The 22,913-nt window shown below is 37.2% G+C and overlaps 1 protein-coding gene and 1 long non-coding RNA gene across 2 annotated transcripts in view; one reads left to right on the top strand and one right to left on the bottom strand.

Moving 5' to 3' along the window:
• Positions 1-20,630, bottom strand: part of LOC131533821 (uncharacterized) — a 33,957-nt gene extending 13,327 nt beyond the window's left edge. The window contains exons 1-2 of the long non-coding RNA XR_009269215.1: positions 19,337-20,630; positions 5,902-6,086 (exon numbers count right to left, since the gene is read on the bottom strand). This is a non-coding gene — a long non-coding RNA (uncharacterized LOC131533821). The remainder of the gene's footprint in view (positions 1-5,901; positions 6,087-19,336) is intronic.
• On the top strand, positions 7,669-17,173 carry kcnj12a (potassium inwardly rectifying channel subfamily J member 12a). Its single transcript, XM_058766219.1, has 2 exons — positions 7,669-8,207; positions 15,297-17,173. Exon 2 carries the CDS (start codon positions 15,458-15,460, stop codon positions 16,772-16,774), a length of 1,317 nt encoding a protein of 438 aa, XP_058622202.1. The 5' UTR covers positions 7,669-8,207; positions 15,297-15,457; the 3' UTR covers positions 16,775-17,173.
• Positions 20,631-22,913: the final 2,283 nt, after the last annotated feature.

Here is a 22,913-nt window from a genome sequence, read left to right on the forward strand (position 1 = left end):
TGCATTAAAAAATCTACTTTTTAGTCTCAAATTTCTTAATATAACACCATTTTTTTTATTTAAATCACCATAAAAACACAAATGCTACAGTACCAGATGTTAAATACAGAAGTCTCTTCTGCTCACCAAGGCTGCATTTATTTCTCCAAAAATACTGTGAAATAATTTTACCATTTAAAATAACTGTTTTCTACTGCAATATATTGTAAAATGTAATTTATTCCTGTGATCAAAGTTGAATTTTCATCATCATTACTTCAGTGTCACATGATCTTGATCATTCTAATATGCTGATTTGCTGCTCAAGAAACAGTTCTGATTATTATCAATGTTTAAAACAGTCATGCTGCTTCATACATTTAATTTTTCTTGATTCTTTGACGAAGTTCAAAAAAGAGCATTTATTTGTATCTTTTATATCAATATAAATGTCTTTACTGCCACTTTCAATTTAATGCAGAATACAAGTATTCATTTATTTAAAAACAAAATATGACATAATATGAATTTCTTCATCTATGATCTGAATATTCTGATTTATTCGAGTATTTAAAAACATTTCAGAATTATGCTATTATATTGTAGAAATGGAATGAACACACTCAGTTACATCATCATCATCTCTCTCTCTCTCTCTCTCTCTGTCTGTGTGTGAATGGTGGATGTCCAGAACTGCCTGAAGTTAGACCTTCTTGTCACTCCACCATATGCCTCAGCCAGTCGGCATATGTCTGACCAACCCATTTACCAAACACACACACACACACACATGCTGCCAGAGACCTGCTGCGTTAAACATGTATTTCATACTGCATGTCCATTCAAACCACTTCAAATTAATTGTTCACCACCCAAAAATCTGTATGCCGTTATTCTTAAAAAAATTGTTATACAGCTTAAGCCATAAAATCACAGTTACTACATACTGTATGTCAAACTAAATAAAATAAGGTATATAAAAAACATATTCGAGCTTATTAAACTAGTGGCAAATCACGTTATTCAATTGCTACACAAAAGAAACAGTGAAATTTTTGCACTTTGTGTGTGTGTATATATATATATATATATATATATATATATTTATTTATATTTTTTTCATCATTTTTTGAAATGGTTTAATTTTGAAACAAATGTTTATTTATTTATTTATTGTTTATTTATTGTCTTTAAATTATTGTATTTATTGCATTAATAAAAATGCACATTACGTTTTCAGTCTTTTTCAACCAGTTCACAGAAAAATGTACACAGATAATACTTTTACAAAATTTTAAAGTGCACCTAAGATAAACTAAAGCAAGTTTCAAAACAATATTTTTAATGCAACTTTTGCATCAGCAATTTTCTGAAAGAACTTACAAAGACCCAAAATAATGCAGACAGGAACAGATCACTTAGTTGCAGTGTATGTGTGTGTGTGTGTGTGTGTGTGTGTGTGTGTGTGTTTGTTTGTGTGTGTGTGTGTGTGTGTGTTCTGGACTAAACTGGGTTCTGCTGGCAGATGGATTTAACTCCCTGAGAGCCTAACCAGCTACAAATAGCACCAGTCACACACACATACACACACAAACACTTGTCAGTGCACAGACAGACACAAATCACTCCCTGGATTTATCACTTTGACACACACGCACACACACACACGTCTCTCTCGAGCGTGAGAGCTACTCAGTGTTAAGGAGGCTAAAATTAGCACTAAAAAGCTGATGAAGTTTACAGCCAAGAACACATTGCTGGACAAACAGGTGGGAAAAAAGAGAGCAAAAGAGGACATTCTCTTGTCCAAATTTTCCCGTGATGCTCTGGGGCTGGCACACTCACGGAGAGCCCTGCTGAGAAACGGCCAATCAGAGGGAAGATCCGCCCCCAGGAGCCGTCGAAGCACATCACATCTCACGACCAGAGAAAGTGGCACCACACTCGACACTGACCCGTGTGTGTGTGTGTGTGTGTGTGTGCTGATATAGAGTATTGAACTTATAATATTTATATATTTTGTGCGTTTATATATTTATATATATATTGTGCGTTTGTGGTCACCAGTAATTAAATACACAATTTTCTAAAACACTTTTACTGCTTCTAACATTTTTACTGCTGTGAAGGGACTTACAGTTAATTATTATGACATAGCATTAGCATGTTACAATAACATTTATTAATATAATTCATTAATATAACATTTTACTTTATTTTATTAATATTTCATTACTTAATTTTTTTTTTATTATTTCAACATTGTCACAGTAAGTGGAATTTATACGTGTAAATTTTCAATAGATTGATCAGTTGCATATCTATCTGTCTGTCTATCTATATCTATATATATATATATATATATATATATATATATATTTATAGATAGATGTGAAATTACCTTACACTAAAAATGTTTTAATTCTATAAATTAATGAATTTCATTACCATTTTACAGATGAGAGAAATCATATATTTATACATAAAATTCTATAATTTAAGAAATTAAATTAAACGGATCACTATGATCACAAAACAGTTGTCTGAAAATGTTACAAAGCAAAAGCTTTTAATGATCCAAATATTTTCTTTTTGCAAAATATAAATTTTCCCCTGTTGATTTTGAAATGTGACCTGGATGTGTTTCGGTGAGATTCCCACTTGCAGACTGTGAGCTGTGAGACGCGTGTGTGTGTTTGTGTGTGTGTGAGTTCGTGTGGGTCTCTGTCAGTCACAGGGTGTTTAGCGCTGATCTCTGTCTGTCATTACGACTCTGCGGGTGTGAAAAACTATCGGCCATTAGATCCGCGCTGCTGTCACCTCTGTCCTCGCTTCTGTCCTTCTCCATCTCTCCATCTCTCTACAGGCTCCCCTCTACGTCAACTTTAACCCAACCCGCCTCTCTCTTTAACCCTGCTGAGTCTGTCTCTCTCAACTCCACACACACACACACACACATTTCTGTGGATATCTAAATAATCTAATACGTTTAATTAAACTTAACTAATTATAAGGACTGCAGATGAAACAAACAAAAAACTTTTAAAAACACACACAGAGGGAAGCTTTAGAAACAGTCCCACCATACAGTAATATCTTTGGATATTATAATACAATAAAACAATAATCAATGCATGTAGAGGAGTCAAAAAAATGAAATGAAATAAATAAATAAATAAATAAAATAAAATACCCTATTATACGTAAAATGTCAACATTTTGTTTTGACTAAAATAAACTATAATTGTCAATGTACAAGATTTAAACATTTAATTTTCCCCAGCAGACAAGTCCGTTATCATTCTTAAGAGCATCCAAAATTAATGTCACTAATTTAAAAAAGAAAAACACTATAAATATAATGCAATTCACAATATTATGTAATCAGAACGGATTGCTAAATTTTGAATGGCTGAAAGATTTTTTTGCATCTACCGGCAGAGGCAAACTGAACCAGGCCAAAGCCTAAACCAGTGGTTTTAAATCCTTTTTTTTTTCTATCTGATACACTCAGTTCAGTAGGCCTACATGGATCTCTCTCTTAACGAGCTGATGATTTGAATCAGGTGTGTCAAATAAGGGAGACACACAAAATGTGCAGAGCAGCGAGTGCTGTGGCTCAGACAGGTGTGATTTCTCGTCTGTCAGTGATATATCTGTCAGGTAGTAGTGGCGTACTGTGTGGTATTCTGCAAAAATCACTTACAGCACTACGAAAAGAGCAACATCTGAGCAATAAAATATTCAGACTTACACAGAGTCACACTTAGTCACTGAATGTTAAATGCATCCCAGAACAAAAGCTCCACTGCAAACACCGCGCAAAAAGAACAACAAAATATGAAGGTGTGAAAAGAGAAAATGGATAAGCAACAGAAAACACACATTAGAAGAGAAACAATGAGAACTAGCTCAAAGACTAAACCTGAAATAGAGCAAAAAGACTAGAGAGAAAGAGAGAAAGAGGAATAGTCTCAGAACAATAGTCTGCATGTGGGAGGACAAGAATCTTCTATTTTACATCTCCAGAAGCAAACACAGCACAAGAGAAGAGCAGAGGGATGCTGAGTAAACCAGGAGCTGCTTAGTTAGAGGGGTTTTAGTCAAGCATCACTATTATTATTTATCCTACTTGGGGTTAGTGATTTGAAAAAAAACAAATAACCCCAACTTTTCCCATTTGAGTCATTGAATCATTCCCTAAATCATGCAGTTTGTTGTAAAAAGGTGTACGTTACCCAACTTACCTGAGCAACTGCATAGCAATGTGCTAAAAACACACCCTAACAACCATCTAGCAACGCTCTAACAAACCCTAGTAACTTCATAGCAATGTGCCAAAACAACTTAATCACAAAGCAACCACCCACAACATATGACCACCCTACCAACTGCATTGCAGAAAATCACTCAAAAAACACCGTAGCAACTTTCCAGAACACCCTAGCAACTGCACAGCACCATGCTGAAAAACACTCACGTAAACAACCACACAACCTCACAATCACCCAGAATGCAGTAGCAACTATATACTGTACTCAGAATAACACCTTAGCAACTGCATAGCAACTGCATAGCAACGCCTTCGCAACAAATTCTAGAATCTGTATAGTAAAACACTCACAAAGCCTTAGCAACCACCCAAAGCACCCTTGTGTTGTGTTGTGTGATGCTGTTGCACAAGCAAGCATCATGCACCCTAGCAACCATACAAAATACACAGCAACATTCTAAAAACATTCAGTAACAATAACACCTTAGCAACCGCCCATAACACCTGAGAAACTGCATAGCAGCATGCTGAAAAAAGCAACATCCTCACAACCACCCAGAATGATCTAACAATTATATACATGATAAAAATAAGAACAACACATTAACAACTGCATAGCAACGCCTTGGCAACCAACCACAACATTCTAGAACCTGTATCGTGAGAAGTCGATTAGTCACCAGAAGAGACGGACGGCAATACTTAGTCAACATCTGAAAACTCATCTCTTTCGACACTACTTGACTTCAAAAAAAAAAAAAAACTTTATCTTTCTCTTTATTTATTCCTTCTCTTGCTAGCTTGTACTTATTTGAACAATGCCTGAGACTTGGTGTTGCGAGCACTTCCTCTGTCTGATTGCCTCTTCAAGATGAATTGCTTTATGTATTCACCAATTGTAAGTCGCTTTGGATAAAAGCGTCTGCAAAAAGACTAAATGTAAATGTAAAATGTAAATGTATAGTAAAATAAAACACTCACAATGCCCTAGCAACCACCCAATGCACCCTAGTGTTGCGATGCTGTTACACAAGCAAGCATTGGGCACCTTATCAACCCTACAAACTACACAGCAACATTCTAAAAACATTCAGTAACACCTTAACAACTGCCCATAAAACCCTAGCAACCTAAACAACCACAAAGCCACAGCCTAACAACCACCCAGAATGCTCTTGCAACTATATACACACGTTAAAAAATACTCAGAATAACACCTTAGGACATTCTGGAATCTTATAGTAAAATAAAACACTCCTTAGCAACCACAAAGCAATACATTAGCAACCACCCAGAACATTATTTCTATACTTTCTAATGAAATTGTGAATGGTGTTTTCTCATGCAAAACGTTCCACCATGATGTTAGGATGCTGTGGGTGGTTGCCAGGGTGTTGCTATGCAGTTGCTAGGGTGTTCAGGGTATACTGAAATATAGTTGCTAGGGCATTCTGGCTGGTTGTGAAGATGTTACTTTGTGGTTGTTTAGGTGTTTTTCAGATGTTGCAATGCAGTTGCAGTTATCTAACATGCTTCTTTTTTAGCATTATAGAGAATCTCCCAACTGACTGCTGCACATGACATTAATGACAGCAACAGTGTGAGACAGCGCTTCAACAGGGGTGTGTGTGTGTGATGTTCTGGTTTACCCCTCCAGTACTTCACGTTCCATCCATCTTCCCTTTCTCTGTCCGTTTCATTTTTGGAAAGCGTGATGCTGAGCTCTAGATCACCATGGAGACCCTGACTCTCTCCAGGAAACACCTAAAAACGCTTCAAAGCACTGATGGTGTGCCAATCACCATGGAGACTTCAAGTGCTCAGAACCTGCCTGCTGGACACACACACACACACACACACACACACACACAGTTTTAATGAAATCTGACATCTTCACAGTTTCGTGGGTAAAAACAGAAGCGCTGATGTTTGGTTGGTATTAAAGATTCTGAGCTAAGATTAAATTTAGTTTCACAAAAACTGTTGTGACAAATACTTCAAAAATAGACAGAGAGAATGCAAGCAGTGGCAAAACTAGAAGAAAAGCATCACTATTACTAATGCTCATAGTTACAGTTAGTATTGTGATCAAGTGTGCTAAAGTTCAGTGGGAGTGATTCAGCCGTATTTAATACACCAGCAAAATCACAGATCAATTTGGTACACGATACTTCATGAATGCACCCTTCACTAAAGAAGTTATACTTTGCATTAAGAAAATCAAGTCCATTCATATTTTTGGAAATGTGCTATCATTGTCATGACATTTAAGCACATAAATTCTGATCGCATTATTATAATGCAAAAACTAATGTAATTATTTAAATTGTTGCATGTTTATACATTGCAAAAGTATTTATTGTGCTGCCTTTAATTTATGCTTATTTTATAATTAAATAAAATTATTGCACTATAATACAGTCAAAATAATATTTACACAGTACATCACGATAACGAATTTGATAATGAATTTGTTGTACTGCTGTTAATTTATGCTGTTTTTTATAATAAAAAATGTACTTTAATACTCGTTACTGTAATACAGTTGTAAACATTTATAACTTGTGATAATTTGATGTTCTGATTTTAATTTATGCTGACTTTATAATTAAAATGTTTACTATAATACTCTACTATAATAGAGTAAAACATAATATATAAAAATTGTGGAATATTTATACATTATGACAATATTTATTGTACTGCATTGAATTTTTGCTCATTTCTAATTATAAAAATATTGCTCTCTTTTATAATACAATAAAAAATAAATTGTAAAATATTTATATATTATGATAATATTTGTTGTAAAAATATTGTACTATAGTACTACAACACAGAAAAATATTACATTTTTAAAATATTCATACATTATGAAACTATAATACTCTTTATTATGTTGCAGTAAATAAATATTTAAAATGTTATATATTATAATTATATATTATGATAATATTTAATTGATGCTTATTTTATATATTTAAAAATATATTATAATATGCTGCTGTGAAACACAACAAATGACTGTATTACAGTCACGAGAATCTAATAAGAATTCCTAAAAGACTTGAAAGTCAGACCTCCAGCTGCATTACAGTAATGAGGATTTGGTAAGAAAATGTGCTCAAATATCATAAAATTGTCACGAGTGCTGCTGGAGAAGATCAGACACTCACTGAAACAGCATTCACACACACAAGCGAATAAAAAAGCTTTTCATTGAGGAAGATGGAGAAAGTTAGTGAGCCTCTGTGTGTGTGTCCGTATGACCACAGCAGAGCATCAAGTGACAAAACGCTGGAACGCTTGTGCCGTGGGAGGGAGAAAAAGAGCGGGAGGGGTGAGAGAGAACCAGAGGGACGCAGAGAGATGAGAAAAGTGCAGCACTGATAGAACTGATGGCAGATGAAGATGAAGCCAGCAGGTGCATGAGAGAATATTCCTCTCTCGTTTTGGGGAGAAAAGAAGATCTGAGTGTGTAGAGAAAGAAAAGAGGACAGTGGAGTGGAGGAGAGAAGCAGGAGGACATGCACTACTCCAAACTCAAGTGTTTCTTCATGACTTTCTGTCCATCACGATCTCACTGATGCTTTGATTGAGTCAGAACTCACTGTTGGTTCACTAGAGAGACTCTCGGAGCGTTTTTCTCTCGGGGACGTTTCTCATCTTCTGATCTGGAATATACGTGCTTTTACAAGGGGAAGAATGAATAAACAGGTGGAACGTAGGATATGAATCTGAGATGGACAATGTGTGTGTGTGAGGTCGAGATGGCAGAGCTCTGGATCCCCATCACGAGCTGCACAAGCGCTCATCAAATGCTCCAGTTTGGATAACGCACCACAACGCCACAGCACACTTGTCCTGTCTTTCTGCGCACACACACACACACACACACACACACACACACAAAACACACACTCTCAGAGGGCGAGGACCCCTTACAAAACGCAAGGTAAGCAACATCCCTCTAAACTTTACCAGTTTTCAAACGTGTTGCTATTTAATATCATACTTTCCGCTGCTAGAATCTCAGTTATATGCACAGTTATTACATATTACATCATTGCTGTCAATGCAAATTAAGACAACGCTCTAAAAATAAATAGAGAAAGTTCATAAAGGGTTAATTGTAATGCCTGCACAGCAGCTGGGGTCTGTCAGCTTATTATTGCATGAAATACAGTGGGTCTAAACACAAGTATGAAACAAAAAATAGTATTGTAAAATTTTTAGAAACAATGAACATAGGGACTCAGTATGAAATAATCAGATATAAATATTTTTATTTGATAATTTTATAATTATTAAGAATTTAGTTTTTTATTAAATAAAAGATGATACATTAAATCATATATAATATTTGCATTAAATAAAATACAAAATAAATGTAATTAATTAAGAGTTATTTTAACTCCCAGTGCATAAATGTTTTAATGTGTGCTGGGAATAATCAGTCACTGAACTTCATAAGAACATCGTTAACTGACCTGATTATAATGACCTGATATTGAGCAAGAAGTTATGCATACTAAGTATGCTTTTCAGAGCGTGCTGTAAGTAAAAATAAGCCGTACTGCAGTTCTGTAGTGCAAGAATGACTGCTGTAAACTTTCACACGTGTGTCTTTTATTATCTCGCTGACATTTAGAGAAGTCCATCATAACATAACGCACAAACACACACTGAACAAGCACATAATACACAGACTCCAGACAAACCCAAATGCTAAAACTTTCTGCATTTACTTATGAAACGTCTTCCCAAACAAGGACGTCCCTGAATGTCTCCAAAGGGAAGTTTTGTCAGATTTTGCTCACTTCTGAGGACAATTTTGTCTCCAGAGTCCCGCACTCACACACGCTTCTGTTCAGGAACTACTTCAGTAGAAAGACTGTGCAGATGAAAGTGTGTGTGTGTGTGTGTGTGTGTGTGTCTTTGAGTGCGTGACAGTCATGTTCATGTTGCTGAAGAGGTCAGAGCTCCTCTGACCCCTGGTGGCGCTGGACTACTCAAACTCATCTGCTATTTTATAGTGATCTACAAAGGTTTAAATGCTAAAGAGTCATCACTGTCAGACCAACAAAACAATGTTAACAAATACAGAACACATTCAATCCACATGCATATGAATAATTCAAGCAGACGTGTAGAAATGCATCACTGACCACTTTCACATGGACACAAGCAATCCGATCACAGGCTTTACTTTATCTAATACAGTGTTTGTTGTACATATGTTGCTCTTACAGCATTTTTTTAATTTTTTTGCTATTGAGGCATGTAAATGTCTAGTACCTGCATGTACAGTATCTGTCCATTAATTGGTATTAGTTTGTTTTTTGTCTGTGCATAATTACAAAAATGCTAATAATACAATAATAAAATAGTAGAGTGGCACTTTTTATAATACTATAGTATATAAGATGTATATAAAATTCATATAAGTGACATTTCCAATCATAATTTTATGCAATAACTAAATATTTTGTATAAAATCTGATGATAAAAAAAGTTTAAGTTCTAATATGAATATGCATGAAAAAGCTTAACAACAAAGGCTATAAAGTATAATTTAATTGAACTCTGTGACATTTGAATGTACATTATCTAATGATCTGTCAAGCATTGCATAATGCAATGTTTTTTTCATGCAATCAGTAAATCACAAAGTGTTACCAATATTACTGAAAAATAACTTCTTGGCACAGAAACTGCAGAAAACAGCAGGTAATGTAACAAAAAGATTAGTGTTAAATACTGCAGAAAACTAGGCCGCAAGCAGCGCGCATGGAGTCATTAATCATCGTATGCTTCATATCATAGAACAGCTCTGTTAAGATGTAACAAGAATACTGTCTAATTGAAATGAAGTCAAATACTCAAGTTCTAGTGAGTTCACTGTCAAACCAAATCAACATATGCAAGGTCAACGTTTGCTTTAGGAAAATGTCTGTAATTCTGGACTGACAGTAATTCATCTCATCTACACTTTCTGAACAGAATCTCACCTGCCGTCTCGAAGGTTCTACAGAGTCAGATGATGATAAAAAAGCAATTCAATACAGCAAATTATTAAATAATTCATTGACCACACAGTAACCTGATTAAGAGCCGGCAGAGAGAATTTGAGAGTGACAAACCGTCGGTTTTATCTGTCGTGACTAGAAACACTGTCAACATTACAGCATTACAATACACTGTTAACCTTATGTAGTCTAGTTTTTTCAAATCATATTCATTTTTTTTGGACTTGACATAGCTGTAAAAGATTTTTTTCAAAGTTGTGAATAAGACAAGAAAATACTACTTCAGTCTTTCTATTCTTCAAAATGTAATGTTTAATTCAATGTATTATTATTATTATTATTTATTTATTTTTTATTATGTGGCATTTACTAGCAATGTCTAAATGAAAACAGTTTCTACAACATTTTTCAGTGTACATTAATGGTACAAAAATAAAAATTCAATCGCAGTTTAAGTAAACTATTGTACACTGTAAAAAATGATTTTACTGTTGGTTTAATTACTTAAATTAAATTGTGTCCAATCTACTTAAATATGTAAGTTTACTATGAAGTTTAGATTTTCTTTCTTTCTTTTTCTTTTTGTAGCATTAAATTAAGTTCCAAGCATGCTTTGCACAGGGCTGCATCAGAAATGTAAATGTTGAAATTCAACATTATTTGATATGTTTTTGAGGGAAAGATGATTTCAGTTACAGTGGAAAAATGGAAACCTAAACCAGTTAAACGGTTTTATTCAAGTCAGAAATGTTATTTAATATTGCTGAATCAACCTAAATGCATAAATTTATACTAACAAAACTAACTTTTATGAGTTAAATCGGGTATAAACTTGCAGGTTACCCCTTTTACAGTATATGCATGACGTTATTTTAAATGTGCAATAACAATACTTACTTTTTACTATACTTACTTAGTTTGACAAATGTTAGGTAAACTTTACACTAGTTTCATTCTTGTTAAATGTAGGTAGCCCTTTACTCAACACATTGGATCAAATGCAAATGGTCAATTCTATAGGTTTTTATTTTAGTGAGGTTCTAGATTTGTTTTTCAGTGTAATATTGACCATTATTTCACTGAACACTACAAAATACTAATAACAGACATTGTAAACTTCAATTATCTTAACTTTCTGCTTCAGGTCATGCAACAACAGTTCATTTGAGTTCGAGTTCAAATTTGTAACTTTCCCATAAAACACCACCTCTGTCATTTCCATGACCCACATTCTGTTCCGCTTGGCTTCACGGACAGACATCATGACATTCTCCGGTCAAATCTGCTGCTACAACCTAGAACTCACCGTTCCCTTACAAGTCAACTACCTCCTGAGGGTGCACCGTAGCCCAAAAATCAGCAACACACCACCAAACGTCACAACTTACATCCAATTTTTAACTTTCTGCTGAAAGAATGCCTCTTGTTCATGCATTCATTCACTTTAGAGCTATTTCTACCTGAGGTGACCTTTAAATCACTTTGGTGTAATTTTATGCATTTTTAACTTGAATAAAACTTACATTACATTTTACAGTTACATTAAATATCACATGCAAAACATTACAAGCTTCCTAACTTTTCTGCATTATATTGCATTGAAAGTGTAATTTATTTATATGCATTTTAGCTTTGTTTATTGGAGGATTTTGTTCTAAAATGTTCACAAGCTTTCTCTTTCTAACTCTGTTATCTGAGACAACTGCGGTAAAATGCCTGACGATGATGGCGCTGAAATGATGCGAGACACGAGAGCTCAGATACGAGCAATACTGCAGTGTTTCTGTGTGTGTATGAATGCATGAGTGAGTGTGTGTACAGATCAGGTATCGTGTTGTTCAGCCACTAATTGTAACGCTTCTGCCTTCTACCTGCAGACAGCACAGAGACGCTTCAGCCGCTGTAATTATGTAATGACGTTATCAAGTATCACATCAAACAAACAGACCCTGTCATGAAAATTGTGAAAAGGGAGGGGAAAAAACTGAAGAAAAAAAATAATCACAAAAAGTGCATTCTCTTCAGAGTTAACCACAGTAACTAGATCTACTAAACTATCTAGAAAACTGAATAGCAACTCGCAGGCAGGGAAACTTTTGCACATGCAAACATCACTCAGTTTGTTCAGAATAAATAAACATTTATTATATAATAGGTAATTACATTCAATGTGATTCTAAAACTGCACACCTAACTTAACCTATTAAAAATTGTTTTCAGTCATTTAAATAAAACTGACATAAAATAAAATATAAATATTAGATGAACAGTGTTTACTTAAAAACTTGAAAATCTTGCCTTGGCAACTAACCAAAACAAAATAAGTTTAGGCTGAAATATTAAGATTGCTAAAACTTAAATGAAATTTGAAATATTTAAAATAAAATAATATAAAAATAAAATGACAAGCACACACACAAAAAAAAGACTAAACTTGAACTAAAATTAAACTGAAAAAAATAATAACAGAAAATATTAATAAATATTACTATATAAATAATACCAAAATAAACCACAGTTTCTTCAGACAATGTACAGAATATGCAAAGAAATTATGTAGCAAAAAATCAGTCCTGTGCAATTTTAAATCAACACACAGGCAAACCTGGTGAGCAAAATGTAATATTGAATTTTAAATTGGCATATGTGTTATTGAGTTTTTATATTGTTAACTAAAACTATTAAAATAATTTTAGTTGATTGACATAAAGCTGAAATAAAATGAAATACAAATATTAGATAAAACTCAAACTTAAAAACTAGAAATATTGCATGGGCAGCTATACATATATTTATTCATTTATAAAAATCCAAAATTATATAAATAATATAATAGTATGTAAATAATACTAAAATAACACCCGTGTTCTCCAGAAGAACAGGCATTATTCTGAAGAATAAGTGAGGAAGCCAGTGGTAGTGTAAGTGTGACAGTAATGACGTTGCTGTATGGTATGCAGAAGCAGGCCAGACAAATAAAGCACGAAACCTCTCTGAGCGCGGACTGCATATATTTAGATTTCAGGCCACGGGGTTTCCTCCCTTCTTGGTCTTTGTCGTACATCAGTTCTGTCTCTCTTCCTTATTTTTTGCTTCATAACCTTCATTTATTCTACGTATTATGTTAATTTTCTGTCTATCCCCAGCCAACTCATGGCCCTCCCCCTCCTCAACCCACTTAGCATCTCTAGAGGATTGTGGCCAATGCCTCATGCAGACACAGGTCTCCTGAGTGTCTGAATGATGTGTTTAAAACTCAAGCGCGTGTGCGCAAACACTCTCAAACACACGGGGCACATGCACAAACTCCCAAAATATTAACACCCCTTTTACGTCATTTTTACTTTGGTGCAAATGTTTCGGAAGGTAGGAGTCTGGTCTCCTGAGGGACATCTGCGGTTTTGTGTGTGTGTGTGTGTGTGATTTGATAGCCAGAACATCTCTGTTGTGTTAAGCAGCTTTAAAACAGAGCTCTGATCAATAATGTACAAGCCGAGAACAAAAACACATACATGAGAAACCTGAAATGAAACCTGTGTCCTGCCTTGACCTGGACACGCTAATATCATACAATATCCAACCTGTGCAACGACAAGCTAGTTCCCTTAAAATAAGCCAAAAACAAAACAGCCTCCATTACTCTTCATGATCGGTTTTTGTCTGAAGGTAAAACACGCACCGATCTCAGAGTCAGAAACCAGATGAAACTAAAGTAAGTAAATGAATGAACTCTATTTGGCACATTTTAGCTCTAAATCGTAGTGAGCTGCCTACACAGAAAGCATTTTAAGGCATCATAGAAGCACTTTTGATGTCAAAGATCTCCTTTCACTCACATTCTAAAGCAGTATTGCAGTATTCTTCACAAAGAAAGCAATCCCAAAAATACCTGCAACAAACTCAATGAAAAAAAGAAAAAACAAGATGACAGAGAATGTAAGAGAAGTTATGGTTATAAATACTTATATCTTATACAATAAAAAAATAAAAATAAAATAAAATAAAATACATTTTCGGAACATCCAGAAAAGCCTAGCATCCCCTAGCAACATCCTATAAAACACACAAACAACCTAGCAAACACCTAGCAACGCACTTGCAAACATACAGAGCACCCAAGCAACCACTTAGCAACACCCTAACAAACTTTCAGAACACTGTAACAACCACCTAGCAACATCCTAGAAAACACCCAGAAAGCCTAGCAACCACCTAGCAACACCCTAACAAACATTCAGAGCACTGTAGAAACCCCCTGGCAACATCATAGAAAACACCCAGAAAGCCTAGCAACCACTTAGCAACACCCTAACAAACTTTCAGAACACTGTAACAACCACCTAGCAACGTCATAGAAAACACCCAGAAAGCCTAGCAATGTCCCAACAAACACTCAGAATCCTCTAGCAACTTTCTAGTAAACACTGAGAACACACTAGCAAACACATAAAATGCCCTTAGCAACACCTAGCTAAGGGCAATTGAAATTCTGAACACCCTAGGAACACCCTACCAATGATTCAAGACACCCTAGCAACCAACAATGCCCTAGAAAACGATCAGAACACTGTAGCAACCACCTGGCAACACCCTAGGAAACACCCAGAAAGCCTAGCAACCACCTAGCAACACTCTAACAAACATTCAGAACACTCTAGCAAACACCTAGTAATGCTGTAGCCCTTAGCAAACACTCAGAATCCCCTTAGCAAACATCTAGCAACACCCTAGTAAAAATTCAGAACACCCTAGCAATGCCCTACCAAAGATTTAGGACACCGTAGCAACCACCCATTAATTACCTAGAAACCACCTATCAATGCTCTAACAAATACTTTTAACACCTTTTTTATAAAATAATAAATGCTGCAAATTGCTTGAAAGAATATCTGCTGAAACTTTGATATAAAAATGCTTATATATGCAGCGTCGCTCTCAAACGGCACCATTCTTATTTTTAGTTTTATGAACTGATACAAACATGCAGCACTAATGATCTGTTTCTTTTTCTCAAGGGTCTGAGGAAACCGAAGGGCTTCTACTTTGGATTGGACTTGTCCCAACAACACTACAACTGAACCACCCACCACCCTGGACTCGTACTACTACTAAACCTCTCTAAAAAAAAGGGAACACCAGATCGCAAAGATAGGAAGGCCAAGGAGTGCTGAAGAGAATGAGCGTGGGTCGGATCGGTCGCTACAGCATCGTGTCGACAGAGGAGGATGGTCTGCGCTTGACGACCATGCACGGCGGAGGGATGAATGGATACGGCAACGGCAAGATCCACACTCGGCGGAAATGTCGCAACCGCTTCGTGAAGAAAAACGGACAGTGCAATGTGCAGTTCACCAACATGGACGAGAAGTCCCAGCGCTACCTGGCGGACATATTCACCACTTGTGTGGACATCCGCTGGCGCTACATGCTGATCGTTTTCACGCTAGTCTTCGTGATTTCTTGGTTAGCGTTCGGCTTGGCGTTTTGGGTCATCGCGCTTCTTCACGGTGACCTGGACAACCCGGCGGGGGACGACAACTTCACGCCCTGCGTGCTGCAAGTGAACGGCTTCATCGCAGCGTTCCTGTTCTCCATCGAGACGCAAACGACCATCGGTTACGGTTTCCGCTGCGTGACGGAAGAGTGTCCTCTCGCGGTTTTTCTCGTGGTCTTCCAGTCCATTGTGGGCAGCATCATCGACTGCTTCATGATCGGCGCAATCATGGCCAAAATGGCACGTCCCAAGAAGCGAGCACAGACTCTACTGTTCTCACATAACGCCATCATCGCCATGCGCGACGGGAAACTGTGCTTGATGTGGCGGGTGGGGAACTTGCGAAAGAGCCACATTGTTGAGGCACATGTCCGAGCGCAGCTCATCAAGCCGCGGGTTACAGCTGAAGGCGAGTACATCCCCCTCGACCAGCTAGACATTAACGTCGGTTTCGACAAAGGACTCGACCGCATCTTCCTCGTCTCGCCAATCACCATCCTGCATCAAATCGACCAAGAGAGCCCGTTATTCGGCATCAGCAAGCAGGACCTCGAAACGGCAGATTTTGAGATCGTGGTCATCTTGGAGGGAATGGTGGAGGCCACGGCCATGACGGCGCAGGCGCGAAGCTCCTATTTGGCTAGCGAGATCCTCTGGGGGCATCGATTCGAGCCGGTGCTGTTCGAGGAAAAGAACCAATACAAGGTTGACTACTCACACTTCCACAAGACGTATGAGGTGCCGTCCACACCGCGCTGCAGTGCCAAGGACATGATGGAAAACAAGTACCTGGTGGTGCCCAGCGCCAACTCCTTCTGCTACGAGAACGAGCTGGCGATCCTGAGCCACGAAGAGGAGGAGGACGACGGTCCAGAAAGGATAAAGCCAGAGCGAGCAATGAGCCTCAGCCCAGAGAGAACCCCTCGACATGAATTCGAACGACTGCAGAACCCTCGCTGCACGGAGCAAAGGTCATACCGCAGGGAGTCGGAGATATGAACCTTTAGTGCAACCTTTTTGATACTCGAATTTTGTGTCAGGTTACTGGAGATACTGGAGCTTCTACAATGCAGAACAATGCAAAGTGCCATATGGAGAGAGTGCGCGCGTGAATGAGCAAAAAAACAAACAAACGGGTGAATGTGTGAAAGCTGGAGAGACGCTTAGCGGAAGATTCGGAGAAAGAGAAGGGCAGTAGGAATCTTTTTATCCTGCACGGAAAACTTGAATCTTTTCCTCATTTTGTTTCATGAAAATAGTTTAGCTGTTAAACTCTTCATTCTTAAAGGGATAGTTCAACCAAAATTGAACATTCTGTCATCACTTACTCGCCCTCGTGTCGTTCCGAAACGGTATGACTTTCTTTCTTCTGTGGAACAGAAAAGAAAGATTTCGAAAAATAATACAGTATATTTGTAAAAACACATTGTAATAGTAAAGAAACAATTATTAATTTATATTTTATAAAAATTAAAAACTTACATAATATATAGAATATAAAAGTATTTTATTATATTTTATATTTTATAAATGTAAAAATTATTTTACATACATACATACATACATATATATATATATATATATATATACACACACACACACACATACATAATATATATATATACATATATATATACACACACACACACACACATATATATATGTATATATGTATATATTTGCATTCCACAATAAATAAATAAAAGCATGCACTTTGAAACAACATGAGGGCATGAAAACAATGACAAAATAATGAAAACTATTTTTTTTTTTTTTTTTGGTGCACTATTCCTTTAATGTGTAAATATTTCTGCATAGATACATGGTTTTGTGTGCGATATTAATTTTAAGTGAGAGAAAAGCAAAGACAATGTTACCTATACAAAGAGAGAAATTAGTATTTTATTTTTGCATTCAATCCGAGCACAAATGACAAGCAATGTCGGGGCACACTATCCCTGGAGATCTACACACACATTGATCAGTGAGACATGATAAATTCCCCTTTACAACTGCACTACCTAGACAGACCAAGTGAACAATGTGAGCACCTGAGTGTGAATGTGTGTGTGTGTGTGTGTGTGTGTGTGTGTGTGTGTGTGTGTGTGTGTGTGTTTGTGTTTGTGCAGCTGAGCACAATGCCTCATGTGAGACGCACAAGGAGATGGTTAAATGGCAAACGCTCCTAAAATGATGACAACATGCTCTTGCATATATGTTATATAGATATATTTACAGCAAAATAGAGATATATATTTAGGTAGATAGATATATAATGTAGACATTATCAGTTTGCAGCACGTAACCTAAAATAGCAGCAGATCTTCAGAGTACTCAATGGGGAAAATCATGTTATTCAGATACTTCATCTATTTCCCCCAAGGCTCTGACAGAAATGCCTGATAGAAAACTCTGTGTGAATCCAGAAACTTCCCTTCAAATGTCGTATTTTAATACATTTACCTCTGTCTTACTGTATTTCAAATTTTTGCTGAACTTTTCCTAAACAGAATGGGATTCAAGAATGCCAACATTTTTGCATTTCTATATATATATATATATATATATATATATATATATACCACAAGAAAATTACACGCTTAACTAACTTGAAATGTGAAGAATGAGAAAGATAGTGTAAAATATTCACTGATCTATGCACACTGTCTGACTGAGTGTTTAGTACAATCTGCATTTCATCCTCTCTTTTCTATTATTGCGACAAACACCTTACTTTAAGCATTTTAGCATTTCATATAAGGAATGCTTCAGGTTAACTGTCTGTGATTACAGAAAATGATTTAATCGGCATTTCACGTAAAAACAAACAAAAATCATGTTTACAGTAATGCACTAAGAAAGTAGGCTATATGGGGCAAGGCATTAAAATACAATGTCTTTGTTTCAAAACCTAATGAGCGGTCTACATAGGGAGACTTTGAGGTGCTCTCCATGCAAAAATAGAAAAAGAAAGAAGTTTTCATTCAAAGAAAACTTATTTTGGCCAAATTCTAAAGCACCATCTTTGTGGAGCTTCGAAACTTCTGAGAATCGTTTGTTTTGAATCAGTGATAAACTGCAATGATCAGGGCTTTGTCACGTTATAACTGTTTCGAAATGTTCATTCGAAATCATTTTGCAAATTTGTTCAATTGATTCGATACAGGGTTTTGGAAAGCTTCAAGTTCTGTGGGGAAAAAACTTCTCCCACAATGGCAGAAGAGGAAAATGTTGATACTACTGACATTTCAGTCAATAACAAAAACCATAAGTAGATATCATTCAGTCTGATTAAAAAGACTATATTATCCAGTATCTGTGTTACATTTTATATTTATCTCGTTTTTGGTATCACATAAATTCACTGTGGGTCTTGTTTGACTTGACCTCTATGTAGAGCCAATCTGATCACTTATGAGGTACAATTTGATTTAAAATGCTTAGAAAACAGACATCAGGGCTGCTTACTAGGTTTTGGGGCAGAGGCATTGCTTATGAAAGTATCACAAAACATTATATGTGTTGACATGAAACTATAGTGTAATAAAATCACTCAGTTACCTTGATGTGTACAGTTAAATCCAATTTCTTAGATCCTGTCATGACCATGTGAAGCCAGTAAACGTTAACTTTTCCACAGTATCTACAAGGAGTCCAGAAAGAGACTTTTACCTAGAGAAAACGCCACCTACAGGTGTTAGAGCGGTAGCGCACAAGCATTAACAGAGGGACAAATTTATTATTTGGTGTGTCTGACAACATGCCACAGATGTTTGAAATGAGCTTTAGCTGTATTTATGCTGGAATATTCTATTAAGGAGAAAGGCAAAAGACAAAATTCACATATAGAAATAATCACTCATTAAACAATGTGGCTCAGATTGAATGCTGCTGCATTTCACGAGACTGTATGTGTATGTGTGTGTGTGTGTGTGTGTGTGTGTGTGTTTGTTTGTGTCTTATGCCATCTGTCTATGACTGTATGATAGCATGAAGGGCACATTCATGAAGCAATAATGAAAAGATCAAAGCAATATGTGATGCATCAACCACAATTTATTATCAAGGACAAAAACATTTCGATTTTACCAGTTTGAAGTGAAGCAATGTATTCCTTAAGAAAGCACAGAGAGTTATAACTTTTGTGAGCTGTACTATACAACTTTTTTGTATAAAAAAAAAAAGGGAAAAAAAAGAAAAAGAAATGAAGACTAGGTCAGTCTCTGCTTCTGCTGTTTCACTATTATTCCAAAGCCTTTTATATGAAATGATACACATTCACTTCTTATATGGATGGTTGATTGGAATTAGTGGTGAAAAAAAGATTATTTAATATTCTATTTAAATATCAAAATTTGATTAATTTAAAATCATTCGATTTTGCATTCAAAATTTACAATCAAGGGGAACTGCAATGCAAATGATCTTGGATAGTAACTGTGAGCCACAAAAACAGAAACCTACTGGTCAGGTTTGTTCTTATGCTTATCGCTTTGCCTGATGCATGGAAGATGACGTACAAAGAAGCAAAATGGTAATGCTACTGTAAGCTTTGCAGGTGATTGTCAACAAAAATGCCTCCAAGCAACCAAACTGTAATGAATGAACACTGTAATACACTTTTTATACTTCAGTCTCTGCAGATGTTATCATTTGATGTCAGAGCTTTGACTCTATGATACATTTTACTGGCTTGAAAGTGAATGTTTATCATAAACTGTGTAGACGAGTTGGACGTCTTATGAATTGCAAATAATGATGGTGGAAACATTTTAAACTGAGGCTGCTTTTCTAACTTTCCTAACTTACTAACTAACTAACCTAGTCCATCTAACATCATGTAGTCAATATAAAATACTGCATTATACAAGGGAATTATACAGGCCATGCATCAGAATCAGAATGAGCTTTTATTGTCAGGTATGTTTACACATACGAGGAATTTGTTTTCGCGACAGAAGCTTCCACAGTGCAACAGAATGACAGCGACAGAACAAAAAACATAGATGATAAAAAGAATAAATATAAAAAATAGAACAAGAAAATAAGGAATAAAAATATACAAATAGACAGTTGTATGTACAGGTATATTATGTGCAAATTGAAATGTAGACTAAGTATGTGTGTTAGATAAATAAGTGTATAAGTGTATAAATAGTGTGTGTTCCACAATTATTGTCAAGTGTTCATGAGATGGATTGTCTGAGGAAAGAAACTGTTCCTGTGCTGGTCGTTCTGGTGCTCAAAGCTCTGTAGCGTCGCCTAGACAGCAACAGTTCAGAGAGGGAGTGTGCTGGATGTGAGGGGTCCAGAGTGATTTTGCCAGCCCTTTTGCTCACTCTGGATGAGTACAGTTCTTGGAGAGAGGGTAGGATTGTACCAATGATTCGCTCAGCAGTCCGGACCACCCTCTGTAGTCTTCTGAGGTCAGATTTTGTAGCTGAGCTGAACCAGACAGTTATTGAAGTGCAGAGGACGGATCCAATGATGGCGGAGTAGAACTGTTTCAGCAGCTCCTGTGGCAGGTTGAACTTCCTCAGCTGACGAAGGAAGTACAACCTCTGCTGCACCTTTTTAACAATGGAGTCAATGTGATTGTCCCACTTCAGGTCCTGGGAGATGGTGGTGCCCAGGAACCTGAATGTCTCCACTGCAGCCACAGTGCTGTTCATGATGGTGAGTGGAGGGAGAGCAGGGGGGTTTCTCCTGAAGTCCATGATCATCTCCACTGTTTTGAGCGTGTTGAGCTCCAGGTTGTTAAGACTGCACCAGCTCCTTAACCTCTTGTCTGTAAGCAGACTCGTCACCGTCCTGAATGAGGCCGATGACTGTGGTGTCATCTGCAAACTTCAGGAGCTTGACAGAGGGGTCTTTAGATGTGCAGTCGTTGGTGTAGAGGGAGAATAGCAGTGGGGAGAGAACGCAGCCCTGAGGAGCTCCAGTGCTGATTGTACGGGTGCTGGATGTGTATTTTCCCAGCCTCACTAGCTGCTGCCTGTCTGTCAGGAAGCTGGTGATCCACTGACAGACGGAGGTGGGCACGGAGAGCTGAGTTAGTTTGGGCAGGAGGAGGTTTGGGATGATAGTGTTAAAAGCCGAGCTGAAGTCCACAAACAGGATCCTCACATAAGTCCCTGGTCTGTCTAGATGTTGCAGAACATAATGCAGTCCCATGCTGACTGCATCATCCACAGACCTGTTTGCTCTGTAGGCAAACTGAAGAGGATCCAGTAAGGGTCCAGTGACTGTCCTTCAGGTGGGCCAGCACCAGTTTTTCAAAAGACTTCATGACCACAGACGTTAGAGCCACAGGTCTGTAGTCATTTAGTCCTGTAATTTTGGGTTTCTTTGGGACGGGGATGATGGTGGAGCGTTTGAAGCATGAAGGGACTTCGCACAGCTCCAGTGATCTGTTGAAGATCTGTGTGAAGATGGGGGGCAGTTGGTCAGCACAGGATTTCAGACAGACTGGTGTAACACAATCTGGGCCTGGTGGTTTTTTCCTTTTCTGCTTCCTGAAGACCTGGCGCACCTCATCTTCGCTGATATGAAGTGTAGGTGTGGGGGAGAGGGGGGTTGCTGGAGGTGTTGATGGTTGTGTGGAGAGGTGTTCAGGGCGAGTGTGGGGTGTTTTTTCAAACCTGCAGTAGAACTCATTCAGATCGTCTGCCAGTTGTTGGTTCTCCACAGTGCTGGGGGATGGTGTCTTGTAGTTGGTGATCTCTTTCAGACCTTTCCACACTGATGCTGAGTCACTGGAAGAGAACTGAATCCTTATTTTTTCAGAATGATTCCTCTTTGCCACTCTGATCTCCTTTTCCAGTGTGTATTTGGCCTGTTTATACAAGACTTTGTCCCCCTTCCTGTAAGCATCTTCTTTGGCCTGACGGAGCTGTCTGAGTTTTGCAGTGAACCACGGTTTGTCGCTGTTGTAGGTTAAATGAGTCCTGGTAGGAATGCACATATCCTCACAGAAACTGATACAAGATGTTACAGTCTCTGTGAGCTCGTGCAGATCGTTTGCAGTAGCTTCAAAAACCATCTTTTAGTCCATCTTTTAACAGTCCTTAAAACAGGTTTAGCTGATTTCAGTTTCTGCCTGTAGGTCGGTATAAGATGAACCAAACAGTGATCAGAG

The sequence above is a fragment of the Onychostoma macrolepis genome, chromosome 24 (assembly GCF_012432095.1).
Source record: "Onychostoma macrolepis isolate SWU-2019 chromosome 24, ASM1243209v1, whole genome shotgun sequence".
In the NCBI taxonomy this organism is placed as follows: domain Eukaryota; kingdom Metazoa; phylum Chordata; class Actinopteri; order Cypriniformes; family Cyprinidae; genus Onychostoma; species Onychostoma macrolepis.

What these genes read in the sequence shown, in the direction of transcription:
- kcnj12a (XM_058766219.1), top strand. Translation starts at nt 15,458, where the DNA reads ATGAGCGTGGGTCGGATCGGTCGCTACAGCATCGTGTCGACAGAGGAG.